Source organism: Myotis daubentonii, chromosome 3, assembly GCF_963259705.1.
Source record: "Myotis daubentonii chromosome 3, mMyoDau2.1, whole genome shotgun sequence".
NCBI lineage: Eukaryota > Metazoa > Chordata > Mammalia > Chiroptera > Vespertilionidae > Myotis > Myotis daubentonii.
In genome coordinates this window covers 193,724,967-193,741,598 of record NC_081842.1, presented here as the reverse complement: position 1 = coordinate 193,741,598, position 16,632 = coordinate 193,724,967, and the positions used below count along the sequence as shown (strand labels likewise).

The 16,632-nt window shown below is 47.9% G+C and overlaps 1 protein-coding gene across 2 annotated transcripts; it reads right to left on the bottom strand.

Annotated features, from left to right (window-relative positions):
* Positions 1-1,106: 1,106 nt before the first annotated feature.
* Positions 1,107-14,701, bottom strand: PPIE (peptidylprolyl isomerase E). 2 transcript variants are annotated; one of them, XM_059690063.1, is made up of 10 exons: positions 14,625-14,701; positions 13,541-13,639; positions 12,422-12,465; positions 11,905-11,961; positions 10,676-10,757; positions 9,839-9,939; positions 7,513-7,636; positions 3,100-3,285; positions 2,109-2,251; positions 1,107-1,919 (listed from the first exon to the last, which is right to left on the bottom strand). In XM_059690063.1, the coding sequence occupies exons 1-10, from the start codon at positions 14,653-14,655 to the stop codon at positions 1,851-1,853; spliced, it is 936 nt and encodes a 311-aa protein (XP_059546046.1). In that variant the 5' UTR covers positions 14,656-14,701; the 3' UTR covers positions 1,107-1,850. The 2 variants fall into 2 exon arrangements, with proteins under 2 accessions (XP_059546046.1, XP_059546047.1); XM_059690064.1 differs by having other exon boundaries at positions 11,935-11,961; positions 14,625-14,664.
* Positions 14,702-16,632: the final 1,931 nt, after the last annotated feature.

Below are 16,632 nucleotides of genomic sequence, written 5' to 3'. Positions count from 1 at the left end.
GACCATAGTTACACTTCCTGCACTTCCCTCAGCCCATTAGCTTCCCAGATAAGATCTAGGGAGTGTCCCAAGGTCAAGCCTAATTATGCTAAGAGGACTGTGCTAAGCTGGGACTTGTTTGTGACTTTGCCAACAGATCAGTCTGAGGCTTAACCCTATATCAGTTCCCCACCCCTAACCCTAACCCTAACCACCCTAACCCTAACCCTAACCACCCTAACCCTAACCAAACCCTAGTGAGGGAATGTATTGGCAATTGGCAGAACCTGGCCCTAACTCTGACCCTGACCCTGACCCCAACCCTAACCCTAAAACCCTAGCCCTAACCCCAACCCTATACACGAATGGGGCCCTCTGCTTGGAGGGTCTCTTTTGGGAGCTCCCTGCCATAGGAGACGGGAATCTGGGCAATTACAGCAGAGGGAGCTCAGCCAAAGGCTGGGAGTCCATTTGGTAGACAGGAGCCAGAAGCCAGAATACCATCGTCTGTCCCTCAGTAGGAGCTACCTTGGGATCACAGGGCCAGGGAGCAGCAGGCCTCTCCTGCCTCCTGGCGCATCCACATCTTAAGATTGAAAAACCCAGGGCACTGCCCTAGCTGGTTTGGCTCAATGGATAAGAGTGTCAGCCTATGGTCTGAAGGTTCCTAAGTTCGATTCTGATCAAGGGCACATGCCTGGGTTTCAGGCTGGGTCCCCAGTAGGGGGCGTGCAGGAGGCAACCGATCAATGATTCTTTCATCACTGATGTTTCTATCTCTTCCTCTCTGAAATCAATAAAAATAAAAATAAAATCAAACCAGGGCAGTGGATTCTGAATGGTGTGGCTACAGAGCTCAGTCCCTGCTCAGAGCCTTCCACAGGTGCGGGATCTTTAAAACCACCTGGGTAACGTGGACATGGAAGGGGAGTGGAGAGAAGCCAGCCCGCTGGTCTGCCCCGCAGATTTCCGACTTGCCAGCTCCCACAATCATAGAACAATTCTTAAACCTCTCTCTTTACAGGTGCATATATACAACGTCCTCTTGGTTGTTTCTCTGGAGAACTCTAATATTGGGGCCATTCAGCAATGCTGGGGCAGTGAGAAAGCAGCCATAGACACCAAGGGAACAAATGATGTGGCTGTGCGCCAATAAAACTTTATTCATAAAAATAGGCAGCAGGCTGGATTAGGCTCAGGTAGTGTGCTGACCTCCTGTCTCCTGACAAATAAGCACAGTATCTGGCATGGAAAAGGCACATCGAGTTATAAATGTCATTTTTAAAATTCTGTATTACAGAAGTGAACAAATAAATCAATCACTGAGACTCGTAAGTATGCAGGTTGGCTATGACAAGCCAGCTTCAGGTTAGCAGCAGGGGCAACAGATGGGAACTTTTCCACTGCCTCTGACTTTCAGAATATCTGGCTTGAAGATACATCACCTGGCATCTCCGGGACTATAGCCAGGAAAGGAAAGACACGTTGCGGAGAAAACACTATGCTCCACTTCCTCGCCAGCCTATCTCGGCGTGACAGCTTAGCCATAGGGGCAGTCTCCCAGGAACTAGCTGGAGGCAGCACGACAGGAACTTGGGTTTATTTTACCAGAAGAAACGTCCAGAGCCACACTGCTGGGCCCAGGAGAGGCCCTGGCAGCAAAGTCGTCCACGGTGGGGAGGGTGGCGCCTGTGCTGGATCCCGGCCCGTGGCCTCACTTGGAAGAGCCAGGGGAAGGCCAGGCCGCGCCTGCAGAGGAGCTGCTCCAAGCTGAGCCCGAGGAGGCCACGGCACAGACCCCCGTTAACAGGTGCTGGGTCCCCGGGGCTGCCGGACCCTGGATGCGCGGGGCGGTGCAGAGGAGGCGCCTCTCACACGTACTCCCCACAGTCGGAGATGATCACCTTCTCCTTCGGCTTCCCGTCCTTGCTGCCCTGCGCCTTTGCGGGCGGAACAGAAGAGGAGAAATGGGGAGGGAGGGTGAAGATTAAAGGGGCTCAGGGACACCCATCCCCCCATTCCCAGGCTGAGCAGAGCAGCCTCCTCCTCGAGCAGCTGGCCCCCTCCAGGCCACAGGGCGCCGCTCCGCTGTCCCACGGGCTGTGCACCGAGGCCTGGGCAGCACCCACCTCGATCTGCCGCAAGACATCCAGGCCTTCCGTGACCTCCCCGAACACCACGTGCTTGCCGTCCAGCCAGTCCGTCTTGTCACACGTCAGGAAGAACTGGGAGCCGTTGGTGTTCGGGCCGGAGTTGGCCATGGAGAGCAGGCCTGCGGGGGAACGAGCAGTCAGTCCCTCCACCCGGCTCCCTCAGCCAGGCCCACGCTGGGACGGACAGACCGTGCGATGTCTTTCTTCCCCTCGACTGACGGCAGTGCAACGGTGAGCAGGGTTTCAATCACTTTATACGGATTTAACCCTCCATTCACTCAACAAACACTTCCTGTCTACTTTGCAACCAGGCCCCTGCTGAGCCTGGGGACACGGTCCCAGCTCCGGGGGAGCTCAGTCTAGTGGAAAAGTGTCACGAAAAGAGAGCTGTGCCGGCAACCATGACAGAGTGAGGCCAGGGACACAGACACCTGTGCAGGGACCGGACGCAGAGGCAGCCACACAGGGACCATGTGTGTGTGCATGTGCATGTGCACGTGTGTGTGATGTATGCTGGTGCACGATCACGGGAGGCTCTCTGGAGGAGGGCCCTCTGAGTGTGTCGAAGAGGCCCAGGTTGGTGGGCTGAGGGCGTGCGGCACGAGGCGCGGCAGCTGGTGTGTGGTGGGGAGAAAGCGCTCTCCCCGCTGGGCCTCGGCACGGCGCCCCGTGGATGGACCATGTCCCACTCCACTCTCAGTGCAGAGCAGGGTGTCGCACACCTTACAGACCAGCCTGCGAATGTTTTAAATACTCAAGTGCTTATTGTGTGTTTCTGATGTGTCAGCCGCTTTCCAGACACTGTGGTGAAAAGAAGGCCCACTCTAGCCAGGCGAACCCTTTCCCCTATTCACTAGCAGGGTCTCCTCCAGTCCCGACCCCTGGCCAGAACCACAGCGACATCCCATCCCGCACAGGCGTCCTGCCAGGCCCGGGCCCCTCAGCACCCCCCCTGATCAGGTCCCACCTGGTCCCGTGTGCTTGAGGATGAAGTTCTCATCATCGAACTTCCTCCCGTAGATGGACTTGCCCCCGGTGCCGTTGTGGTTGGTGAAATCGCCGCCCTGGCACATGAACTGGGGGATGATGCGGTGGAAGCTGCTCCCCTTGAAGCCAAAGCCCTTCTCGTGGGTGCACAGGCAACGGAAATTCTCTGGGGTTGAGACAGGAAAAGGTGCTCAGGTTAAAACACAAGCAAACAAAACCTCCTTGTTACTAGACTGAAAACTCTATTTTTAAAAATTTTCACTCTGTTTTGTGATACTGACATCTTAAAGGACAACAGGGGATTCTACCAAAGAGGGAGGAGTACATGCATTCTAGCTCTACTCCACTCTAAACCGTTGGTAATTTTTAAAAAGAAAAACCAAACAGGATCTTAGAAGAAAACAGAGGGACAAATCTTTGTGACTTTGGATTTGGCAATTGTTTCTTAAATACGACATCAAAAGCACTGATAAAAGAAAAAATATATAAATTAGACATATTCAAAATTAAAAACTTATATGCATCAAACGACACTCTTAAGAGTGAAAAAGCCATTCATAGAATGGGAGAAAGTATCTGCAAATCCTATCTAGTAGGGGTTTAATTAATATTCAGTATCTATAACGAATTCCTACAACTCAACAAAAGACTGGAATAGACATTTCTCCAAAGAGGATATACAAATAGCCAATAAAGCACATGAAAAGATGCTCAACATTAGTCATCAGGGAAATGTAGATCAAAACCATAATGAGGTTGCCTGGCCAGTGTGGCTCAGTGGTTGAACATTGGCCTATAAACCAGGAGGTCATGGTTCGATTCCCGGTCAGGGCACACGTCCAGGTTGCAGGCTCAATCCCCAGTAGGGGGTGTGCATGAGGGAGCCCATCAATGATTCTCTCTCATCATTGATATTTCTATCTCTCTCTCCTTTTCCACTCCTCTCTGAAATCAATAAATATATATAAATATATAAACATATATATATATATTTAAAAAACCATAATGAGTCCTAGCCAGTTTGCTTTAGTGGATAGAAAGTTGGCCTATGGACAGAAGGGTCCTGGGTTCAATTCCAGTCAAGGGCACGTAATCAGCTGCAGGCTCCTCCCTGGCCCAGGCCCTGGTCAGGGTGCGTGCAGGAAGCAACTAATCAATGTGTTTCTCTCACATCGATGTTTCTGTCTTTCCCTCTTTCTTCCACTCTCTCTAAAATCAATGGGAAAATATTCTCAGGTGAGGATTAAAAACAAAAAACAAAACCATAATGAGACCCCACTTTTCATTTACTAGGATGGCTGTGATAAACAAAAATAACAAATGTTGGCGAGGATGTGGGGGAATTAGAATACTTGTACACTGCTGGTGAAATGTAAATGGTGCAGCTGCTACGGAAGACAGCTTGAAGTGCCTCAAAAAGTTAAACACAGTATTACCTTATGACCCAGCATTTCTACTCTTAAGTGTATACCCAAAAGAACTGAAAACAAGGATTTAAACATGTATGTTATTATGAATGTTTATACCAGCATTATTCACAATAGCCAGAAAGTGAAAGCAATGTTCAAGTGTCCATCAGCAAATGAATGGATAAACAGAATGTGGTCTATCCACACGATGGAATATTGTTTGGTCATAAAAATGAATGAAGTATTGATCTGTGCTATGACCCAGATGACATTTGAAAATGTTATGCTCAGTGAAATAAGCCAGACATAAAGGACAACTACTATGTGATTCTATTTATATAAAATATCTCGGGTAGGCAAATGCAGAAAGAAAGTAGATTAGAGGTTTCCAGGAGCTGGGGGGAGAAGTGCATGGAGAGTTACTGTCTAGTAGGTACAGAGTTTCTGTTTGGGGTAATAAAAAAATTGAAAATAGATACTGGTGATGGTTAAATTATACACTTAAAAAATGGATAAAGTGAAGGGGAAAAAAGGAGACAACAGCAACAAAAAATTTTGAAAACTTAAAAACAAATAGAAGAGTCATAACTGACATAACAGACCTAAAAAAGTTGAATCTTAAGCTGGTCAAGCCAAGAAGCAACTCAGTTTATGTTGCACAAACACCAAAAGCTCAGATAAGAGGGCAAAGGTAGATGTAACAACACTAAGTCTGGTTAAAAGCCTGTTTAAATAGCCAAGACCTGGAAACAACCTAAGTATCTTTTGTTAGATGACTAGATAAAGATGTGGCCAAAAAAATGATGAAATATTGCCATTTGTGACAACACGGATAGGTCTTGAAAGTATCATGCTACGTGAAATAAGTTAGGCAGAAAAGGCAAGAACCATTTGATTTTACTCGTATGTGGGATATAAAAAAGCAACACACATAAAAACAAACTCACAGACACAGATAACAGTTAGGGTTACCAGAGGGTAAGAGGGGTCGGGTGAGGATGAGCAGCATAAAGCGGGCATATAAACGGTGATGGAAGGAGACCCGACTTGGGGTGGGGAGCACACAATGCGATATACAGGTGTATTATAGAATCGTAAACCCGAAACTTATTGCATGCATGACATAACCTCAGGGTGCTATAAAAAAGAACATTAGAAAGTTACAGAGAGAAATGAGAGAAACCAGAGGGGACAAAAGCAAAGAAAATAATTAGAGGAAATATTCCCAAGCCAAAGGATAAACAGACTGTGCTGACTGGTAAGTGTGGGATGCAGAACAATTCTCCCCAAGGATGCCCGTGCCCCAGTCGCTGGAACCTGGGATAGGCTAGGGCAGAGGCACTCTGCATGGGACTGAGGTTACGGACCGTGAGATGGGAGAACAGCCTGGTGGGCCTAACAAATCATGAGCCTATGACCGAAGCTTTCCCAGCTGAAGTCACGAAGAAAGAAACACCAAAAGCTCAACGTGAGACTGATCCCCCACTGCTGGCTCTGCAGGTGGAGCAAGGGGCCGCCAGCCTCTAGAAGCCGGAACAGCCCCAGCGACAGCCCGCGGGAAAGGGGCACCTCCGTCCTCCAGACGCAGGACACTAAATTCTGCCAACAGCCTGATGTCCCTGGGAACAGCTCCTCCCCTAAGACTTCAGTAAGGAAGGCAGCAACCTGGCTGCCACCTTCATTTAGCCCAATGAGACCCACGCCGGATTCTGGAAGGCAATACTTTGGTGTTCTTGTAAGCTGCCAAGTCTGTGCTAAGTTGTTGCAGCAGCAACAGAAACCTAATACAGTAGGACCCACAAAAAAGTCAGCATGACAGATAAAAGGAAATAAATCCGAAAGCACATCGTTTCTGAGTACAGGATAAACAGACCCTCCAAGGCGCTAGACCAGCATTATCGAACAGTTATCCAGCACTTGGCTAGTGTAATTTAATTTAAATGGTCACATGTGGCTCGCGGCCTCCACATTGAACAGCATAGCTTTAGATAGAAAAAAGAAGAAAAGAGCCAAGCGTCAGAATGGCATTAGCCTTCGCTAGAACCCTACACCTACCTATCAATCAAGTGGGAAGGCACATTTTTTCAGACGTCAGTCTCCAAGAAGTTACCTCCCAAGTGCTTTTCTGCAGAAGCTGCAAAAGTATGTCCTCTACTGAGACGAGGGAGTAACCAAAGAAGACAACCGAGGTGGCAACATGAGAGATGACAGGAGATCCCAGGACAATAGCTGTGAGAAGGCCTGGAAAGCAGCCCGTCCAGGCTAGAGCAGCCATAAGGCTCAAGGCGGAGCTACTAGGAGAAAGTGAAATTGACAGAGTATCTGATGTGTTTGAACATGATGAGCGATTTAAAAGGCAGGAGAATCTGGGACAGAATCAGGAAGAAATGCATAGAAGACTAAGCAAATGAGAAAGCAAGACAATTATGAATTCCGGGAAAAACAAAATGCTATGTATAAAAGAAGTTATCACAGTTTGATGCTTACTTACATAGTTAAAATAACCTAAGACCTAACCAAAATTATGGTAACTATACAAGGAAGACAAAGAGATAGGAAAGATGATTTTATTTTATTTTCATTTTTAAATATGTTTTCATTGATTTTAGAGAGGAAAGGAGGAGAGAGAGAAAAAAACACACACATCGATGTGAGAAACATTGATAGGTTGCCTCCCATATGTGCCCTGACTGGGCTTCGAACCCACCACCTTTTGGTGTATGGGACGACGCTCCAACCAACTGAGCAACCTGGCCAGGGCTATGTTTACTTATATATATATATTTTTAAAGTATTACAAAATAGTAAGCCAGCACTTATAAAGCTTCAAAAACGCTACTCACACTACCTGTTACTAGATTTCTGGATCCACTATTCAGGTCAGAAACAATGTCAAGGGCACCCGAACTGAGGCCCCAGAGAACCCTGGGAAGGCTCACTGCCCAGCCAGCAGCTTCCTACAGTCCCGACCGGAGCCTGCTCACCTGCCGTCATGGGAACGACGTCTGAGCGCAGGAGTATCTGGATGCGGCCGGCGGGCTTGTTCCCAATCTTGATGTCCATGTACACCTGAGGGTTCGACCGGGCCTTTTTGGCAGTGGGCTCTCCCTGGGTGGAGAAGAAACCACTGGGTTAGAGAGAACTCCCTGAGCAGGGCAGCGAGCAGTCTTCTGCATACACACCCAGAACCCAAGTGCAGGGAGCAGGCTGGAGTGAGGTGCCAACAGGGGAGGTCTGGGCCCGCTGGGGCTGCAGGAGGCAGAAGCCATGGCCAGCACGGAGCTGGACATCAGTGACAGGAGACCTCCACCCACAGGCACGTTATCTCATCACACTGGGCCTCAGACAGAGGCTTGCTTCACCCTCCCTGAAGTCACGTATAACACTGTTCTGGCCCAACACAACTCTCAACACCTTCAAACACCAGCTCCAGCCCACTCACCTCACTCCAGTTAAACAGGCCCTTTTATGTAGCACCATCCCCTCCTTCTATGCTTAGTTACGTGCAGCCAAAGGCCGGCTACCGAGGAAGCAAGGAGGGCAGCCCTCTGGCTTGGGCCTAAGTGCTCAGAGACAATGGAAGAGGTGGAGGGGGCCTTGCCTTATCCCCAAGTAGACAAAGCTAAGCAGAGGACACGGAGACATTTAACACAGCCATCATATCTGTTCCAAAGAGAGAAGTCAAAGATTCATAATGTGTCTGTGGTTCAGTTTAACAAATGTACTGAAGATACTATTTCTATCATTTGCTGCTAACAGCAGCAGTAGCGGCAAATACTCACATGCTCACTTGCCACGTACAGAATACTATTCTAAACGTCTTATGTATATTAGCTCATTTAATCCTCAGAACGACCCTAGGTCGGGACCACTACTATCCCCATTTTATAGATGGGGAAACCGAGGCACAGTGAAGTTCAGTCACTTGCCCAAGATCACAGAGGTGGTAAGCAGTACAACTGGAATTCAAACCTAAGCACTCACACAACCCACCCAGGCCATGCTCTTAATCACATCACCCCACCTGATATTGTTATTAACAAGATGCATAATACAAGGCCCCTATCCTCACAGTTTGCTGCTTAGAAAGAGAAAGGCAACAAGCACTTGAGTAGCCTGTACAAAAGCAGAGACATAGCGGGAAATACAAAGCCTGGTGTTACGATGTGGGGACTGCAGTGTGGAGAGGGGAGGGGAGGGGCAAAAACTTGGAGAGTCCCTCTTGGCCTTTATCTCGCGGGACAGGTGATGGGGAGTCAGAAAAGTTATCAGTAGGAGAGTCAGATGATGGGTCTTGTGCTTTAAAAAGATCATTCTAGCCGTCTTTAGGAAAGACTGGAGGAGAGCAAGATTCTAGCCAGAAGACTAGTTAGGGAGCTACTGTGATTATCCAAATGAGATGAGAGGCTAAATCAGGATGATGGAACAATCAGGGAGGGGGATTCAAGGGAGACTTAAGAGAAAAACTAGCAGAATGTGATGATATGCTGTCTCTATTTTAAAGAGGGGTCTAGATGATCTAGGGTTATTGCACTGGCTGCAAGGGCCATTCATATGCTCTGCTTTGTATCCAAATTTCTGGCGTGGGTCAACGTGTGGATGGATGGTGGCACGTTAACAAGCTTGAGAATACAGGAAGAGCAGGACAGAGAAGGGAGAGCACCGTTCCGGCAATCTGAAGCTGCCTGTGCGCTTCGCAGCACAATGTCTAAAGCTCAACACTAGAAACAGACGGGGAGTCAGCAGCACCAGAGAGGCTGCGAAAATCAGACTGGCTGCCACTATTTTGGCCGAAAGAAGAGAGCGATGCCATGAGCCAAGAAAGAAGCAACATTCAGGAGGGAGGAAAGGCCTGAGAAGCAATGATCAGAGAGAGAGGTATGCTGAGAACCAGGAGCAAGTGCCTAGGCCGGTTTCTGAGGGGCGAGAGCCTCAGACCTGTGTAGAGGCTGCAGGGGTGGTACCACTACCGTCCTCACTCTCCTGTGTCAGGACAGGACTAGGAATACCGTGGACCTGTCCGAGGAGGAGGGCTGACCAGGAGGAGCACTCACTACCCTTCCTCCTCGTCAGCTGCCAATCACAAATCAGCACCGAAACTGAGCTAAGAAGCTGACAAATTCATTGCCCAGAGCACAGGGATGAGGTCTAAGGCCTCTCCCGTTAGTTCCCTCAGTGGTGCCTTCACCGAAGTACTAGAGGTCATTTCATCCTCTACTTGTGAATGTATGTTTTCAAGTTTCCGTAAAACTTTAAAAGAAGGCTCCTGTGGAAGCTCCGGCCCCCTCCGGAAGCGCGCCTTCCTCTCACCTCCGGCGCTTCTGCTTTGGGGGGCTCCGACCCCTCTTCCTCTTTATTCTCTTCCAGAGTCTTCCCAGAGAACTTCTTCAACCAGTCATCATCTGACCAAACTGAGGGGAAAGAATCAAACAAATGTCACAGAGTCAAGCTCGTCCTAGCCGGTTTGGCTCAGTGGGTAGAGTGTCAGCTCATAGACTGAAGGGTCCCAGGTTCGATTCCAGTCAAGAGCTCGTACCTTGGTTGCAGGCTTGATCCCTGACCCTGACTGGGGCACGTGCAACCAATGCGTCTCTCTCACATTGATGTTTCTCTCTCTGTCTCTCCCCTTCCCTTCCACTCTAAAATCAATGGAAAATTTCTTCGGGAGAGGATTAACAACAACAACAAGAGAGATCCCAGCTATGAGCCCACTGCGAAGTAGCTGCTTTGGTCAGCAAAGTGGAACATACTCTGTGGCCCTCTCAGCCACAGATTCCGCCTGGGGAACTCCCAAGGTAAGACAAGTTCCCACTGGGAGTGTCAGCCCTGAGGTCCAGTGCTCAGCAGGGCTAAGGGACAAAGCCACGTCAAAGGGAAAAGTGTAGTCTTGCCAGTTCTGCCCTTGGTGGAACACCCCACGAACGAGAAAACTGGGGAAGAGAAGGGAGCAGGCCGGGTTTCTCCATAATGGCAACAATTACCCTGAGAAGCTCAAACTCTTCTTATTCCCCACAAAGGTGGCGCATGCCCTTCAGCTACTCCTGTTCACCAGAAGTGCACTCAGCACCCATTTCCAGGAAACAGGGATAAAAACGCACTAGGGCCACACTGGAGGACATGATGGGGAACCTGTGGTGGCCCCCTCACCTGGTCTGGAAGAGCCTTCCTTAATCCTCATTGGTTTGGCCAAATTGACGCGAATCGTCCGTCCAAAGAGTTCAGATTCATTCTGAAAAGATGGACAATTCAGCTGCTTAAACTCTGTTAGGTGAAAGAGTCAGACAGGTTTTCCCTGTGCTTCAGGTCTTTGAGGCATGCTCCAATCTGTTCTCCCCAAGCCCGAGCTCCTACCAGCAAGCTCTGCACCCACCGCAAAGCAGCCCTTGGGTTGCAGGGAGATGTCTCCCTGGAGCCAGCCCACATCTCCTTCCTTGCAACGCCAGCAAAGAACTGTGCTACCAACGGTAACTCCGGGCTCAGAGTTATGAGTGTAAATGCGGTTTCCAAGTACCTGAGTTCACCTTCAAATGTCAAGATCGGCTTTGAAATGGGGAGAAATGATGTCTCTGATAACGGAGGAATATGTTCGGCAAACGGGTAACAGAGACCAGGAATAAAGGAGAACCTTACTATCCAAAAGATAATTGGTACCAGGAAAGGACACTTAATGTGAGTCCATTTAGAGCAGTGAAGAAAATTTTTATGGTAAAAAGTAAAGAAAAAAAGATTTGACTCGGACTTGAATGTGATGAAACTAAAAATAATGAAAATAAATTTCTTATAGTTCAAATTCAGGCTTAACTATGCATGGATTTGAAGAACACATATGCAGCGGGTGCTGATTAATTTGCAGTATACTTTCCAACAAAATTCTAAACCACAGTATGATAGGACACCTTTGCACTGCATATCTGACATTAAAAGCACAGGGATCTCAAAGAGCGCACAAAAACTCAAGAACTTCATCATTTTCCCCAAGGACCTCTCCAGGACATTCAAATCATCTGCATTAGTAGCACACCCTGTCATTATCCTTATTGAATTTCTCTGATCAATTGCTAGCTGGTCAAACGCTTCATGGAATCCTGCCTCTTTTGCAAAATATGCAACTTCACTGTGCAATCAGATTGCATAGTGTCTGCAATTTATTACCCTGGACATGGGGTAGTCAGTGAGAGATTGGCCAATAAGGATGATTAGTATTTATATTATTGTTAATGGGGAAGATATTTGAGTGAGGATTAATCTTATAAGTGATTAATTCACAGTGAAAATTTGTATGATGACAGTTTTTACTTTCCCAGGCAACCTTGTAACTTTGGAGGTTCAGCAAACCAATATATAAACAAGGAGCCCTCTGTGCCACCAAAACCAACTTCAGTAAGAGTGAAGACTCTCGGCCATACCATGTTGTCGATGGCTGCTGCAGCATCCTGTCAAGAAAGGACAAAGTACAAGTTTAGCTTCTTGTGGTGTCTAAACATGTACTCAGTAGCAAAAATAACCCCCACAAAAAAATCACAACAGGATAAAGTCATCCCTCTAGTTCCTGCCTACGTTGCATGTGTGTCTGACAAAGAGCGCTTCCTGGCTGACTTTGGAGCTCGTGGTGCAGCCATTTGCCACCTAGTGGAAGGCATAAGAAATAACCACCAGCGCTGGCAGGCGAGGGGCTGCAGGAGCTCTGCAGAGCTTGAGGGGGGACCTGGCTGGTCTGCAGTGTTAACCACAGTCTACGATTTGATTAAGTGAGGGAAGTGTTTCTTCAGACAGCACTTCTTGTCCGCTGGAAGCATCAGCATGAGGCCCAGAAACCTAACCAAAAGGAGCACAGCTCCCTCTGTAATCAGTAATAACACGAAGATGAAACAGAGGTTCACGGAATTTTCTCACCTCTGCCAACTCAAATTCAACAAAAGCAAATCCTCGGTGCTTTTCTGAAAAAAGGGAAAACAAAAACAAGTAATTACCCTTTAGGGCAAGGGGAAGATGATCACAAGGAAAGTGAAGCCAGTTACAAGCCATATCCAGACATCAGAAATTCTACCCAATCCCTATTTCAGAAGAAGAAATCTCATTCTTTAATTTGTCCTAGTTTAAACATTTCAAGCTATATTGCACGTTGTTTTTTAGTGAACATAGCTCAGTAATGAACTATACTTTTAATCTTTAAAATAAGCATTCCAATTTTTCTACCAAAGACAAATTAAAACCTTCACCTTTGCATGCAAGGCAACTAGAAAAATGAAGCCATTTACTAGTAAACTATTCATTCCAACTATATATTTTGAGCATCAACTGTACATAAAGCATGAACCGGGATAAGGACACTCATTCTTTATCCTCAGGAAAATGCTGATCTATCTAGAAAGGCCAAGCATAGCAGGGTTAATTTAATTGACCAACTAACTTTAGAGAATCAATAGAGCCTTATTGTTTTTTACAGATAAAGATCCCAGACCCAGAGAATTTAAAGACCTTGCTTAACAACCATGCAGGGTCGATAATAGAGCTGGGCCTAAAACTCCAATCTTAGAAATGACAAGAAAGGTAAAATAGAAAACTGAACTGTAACTGCGGTATCTATTAAAGGGAAACTTACCCAGGTGCACAGAGGCCAGGCCCCATTGTTAGGGTGAGGGTGCCCTGTTTATAGCACAGCTGCTAAGATGGGAGCAGCTGTGGTGGGGTCCCCAGTAGATATTTTGAAACAACATTCAGGTCCACTTTGAGCCCATGTAGCTCAAAATCTATGTTCCTACTGGGCTACTGAAAATTCTTTTATCTCAAATCCAATAGATGGGACTCTGCAGAGTTATGTTACAGTTCACAACCACAAGCCTCAAAACATTCCTTCTGCATCAAGATCACTGCCATGCTACCCTGCTGAGGCACCCTCCAGATCTTTCCTACATACCAACCATATCATATACTGTGACAGGACTTAAAAAAATGTTTTAAAGTCATTTTCTCAGTAGGATTCTGACCGTAAGAGACACTAAAAGGACTCACCTGTTTCATAATCCAGAGGAATCTGAATATCTGTGATATCTCCAAAAGGAATAAAAGCAGCATGAAGAACTTTGTCATCCACCTCCTCTGCAAGTCCACCTGCAAAGAAGCCAAGGGCCTTCTGAGCCACTGAACTCTATTCTCTTGGGAAGTCCCTGCCGCCCAGGTAGCATCCAGTCCTTTGGGTACATAAGTACTCCTCTCAACTGCTCCGTCACCCACACTTATAAATCACACTGCTCTCTTCACCCTCTTGCAGGCCCTCACCGAGTCCCAGAATTATTGCAATAGCGTCTTAACGGATTTTCCTCTCCTCCACAGAGTCAACTGGACAGATCCTGGGAATGTGCAGATTTTAACCCATCGCTTCCCTGCTTAAACTCCTTAAAGGTTTCCTACTGTCCTCAGGATAAAGTACAAACTCTTCAGCAGGCTTTTCATAACTGGAGCCCTCCCCACCTCTTCAGCTGTTCCCCCTCTGCTTCCCCAACTCTCGGGGTTCCCTAAAATGACCCACTTGTTCACAAGTGTAAGGCTATTTCACACTTTTGGGCTTTTGCTCCTGCTTCTCCCTTTCAGCAAATACACTTGCCCCTATTTTGACCACCTGGCTGAAACCGGATCATCAGCGCCAGCATCTCGGCATCTTGGAAGTTTGCTCTCACCTCTCCAGGCGGAGGGACCATTGCTCCCCGCACCCAGACCCATGCCGTCGATGTCCGTCCCCACCAAAGCACCCACCAAACTGTGCTACTGAAGTTATTCTCACTTCTACCTGGCTAGTCTGAGGACCCCTTCCTTGGGGGCCTGGGCTGAGCCCCCGTTGCAAGCGAAAGTTGGTCAAATGAATGGGCGCGAGCATCTGGAGGCCCATAATATTCCTCTACCAAACCTCCGGGTCCAGGAGGTAGAGGGGTACCTGTTAGGGGTTAGCGGGCTTGGAAGGGAACCAGAAAGGTCTTGACGTCTCGGGCTAACACCTGAAGCAAAGCAGTACCGCCATAGATCCCTCCTAGACAGCTACTCGCCGCCCCCCGCGTCTGGTCCCGCGCCCAGACCCCGCCGGGTGCCCGCGGCTGCTCACCCACGTACAGCACACGCTTGGTAGTGGCCATCTTGCTCCCGCGCTCTTCCTCCGGAAGCCGGCGCCCGGCCCGCCCCCTTCCCAGGCCCCGCCCCCCGCTCGGCCCCGCCCCGCGACTCGGCGCTCGCAGGCCCCGCCCACTCCGCGCGGCCGGTGCTGCCTCCGGCTCCTGGGAAAGGTCTGGCGCCGTGGAGGTGCCCCCGGGTGGGAGAAGCTGCGTGGTCCGGGTGCGCCGGGTGCCCCCGTTGGAAACAATCCTGGGCCCCACCCGTCCGAGTCCGCAAATAATAAACTACTACAAATACACTACGGTCCGCGGGCCACCCCTGGACAACCTGCAAGCTAGGACTGGTTTTTACATTTTCAAATACTTGAGAAAAACATTAAAACAAGAATGGCTCGTGACACATGAAAATGTATAAAATTCAATTTTCAATATCCAGAAATAAGGTTTATGGGAACACAGTCGTGCTCATTCCTAAAGGTATTGTCTGTGGCTGCTTTCACACTGCAAGGGCAAGAGACCTATGGCCCCCACTTGGCTCTTTAGGAGAAAAGTGTGCGGACTCTTGGTGTAAACGAGCTAAAACATAAGTCACAGATTGACATGTGGTAGAAAATTATGGGGCCACCTGTTTCAGAGAGAGCAGTGGGTTGCGCCTTCCCTGAAGCCACATTTAAGCTGAAACCTGGAGGAAGGGGAGCCTGAGAGAGGAGGAAGCAGGGGCAAGGATTTCAGGGAGAGGAGACGGCTTCTGCACACTCAGGGAACCAAAGGCCAGAACGTGGGGCACAGACATCTGGCAGGAAAGGTGGGCAGGAGCCACACCATGCAGGGCCCTGTAAGCCATGTGGAGGATTTGGGAGCCTTAAGAAGATGCCAAACGTAACTGGGGGAGTTCATGGTCACATTTATGTTCTAAAATGTGCTCTCTGGAGGGAGTCAATGGGGGGGGGGGACATATATAATACATTCAACAATAAAGAATTATTTAAAAATGAATGAATGAATAAAATGTGCTCTCTCTGACCACTGCCCAGAATGGATAGGGCTGAGCCATGAAGATCAGGAGGTAGATGCAGAAGACTAAGGAAGAATTAATGGCGGCTTTCTCCCTCCAGTCCTAACCTGATCAAAGTCAGGACAGTTCAATACCTGAATGCTACCATTCAGAATGCTAGGGGCAGAGAAGGGGCAGCAATAGTCTCTGAGCAAATTCAGTCCTCTGGGAGAGGAGTGGTGGGACTATAAAGCAACCATATAAATTCTCATATGTATATATTCAGATATATGATAAAATGCAATATGATCAGAAGGAGGAGGTGAAATGGACACCTGCTCTGTGTCAGGCCTAGTGCTAGACAACTATTCACAGACATGCAGTCCTCACAAACGTTTTCAGGTACAGATTACCATCCCATTTGACCCATCACACCCAATGAGCTTAAGTAATTTGCTCACATTAGCAAATAATGACTGAGTATTGAATGTACTTATTGAATATACAAAACTGCAATAACTGACTTCAGTGGCACAGCTCTTTTCTAAAGACTACATTATCCCTTTCAGAGGGATTCCCAAGAGTGACTGGTCCAAAGGGGATGCATATCAAAGCAGTTATCATTATTATAACCATCCTATCTCTCTCATAAAATGTTCCAGAAACATTAGATGTTCCTAGATGTCAATGTCTAGATGATTCTTTGAGGTCAGCGATGATCTCAAGCCTAAAACCAGGTTCCTGAGGCTATAGAAAAGATTTTTTTTAAAATCCATTAATTTTTGGAAATTCCGTCTTTAGAGACTGCTGGTAGGTGAAACGAGTGGGGGAGTGGGACACATGGGCTTCTGAAGGGAGCAGTTAGACATCATGATCACACAGTACAATTTGTATCTATTTTTTAAAAATCCCCTTCTCCCCTACAGGGGTGGGCAAACTTTTTGACTCGAGGGCCACAATGGGTTCTTAAACTGGACTGGAGGGCCGGAACAAAAGCATGGATGGAG

Excerpts from the sequence above, each read along its gene's own strand:
- PPIE (XM_059690063.1), bottom strand. The coding sequence starts at position 14,655 with ATGGCCACTACCAAGCGTGTGCTGTACGTGG. Across the intron at positions 7,637-9,838 it reads CCAAAGCAGAAGCGCCGGAG|GGAGAGCCCACTGCCAAAAA; the intron begins GTGAGAGGAAGG and ends TTCTCCACCCAG. Across the intron at positions 3,286-7,512 it reads CGTCGTTCCCATGACGGCAG|AGAATTTCCGTTGCCTGTGC; the intron begins GTGAGCAGGCTC and ends TCTCAACCCCAG.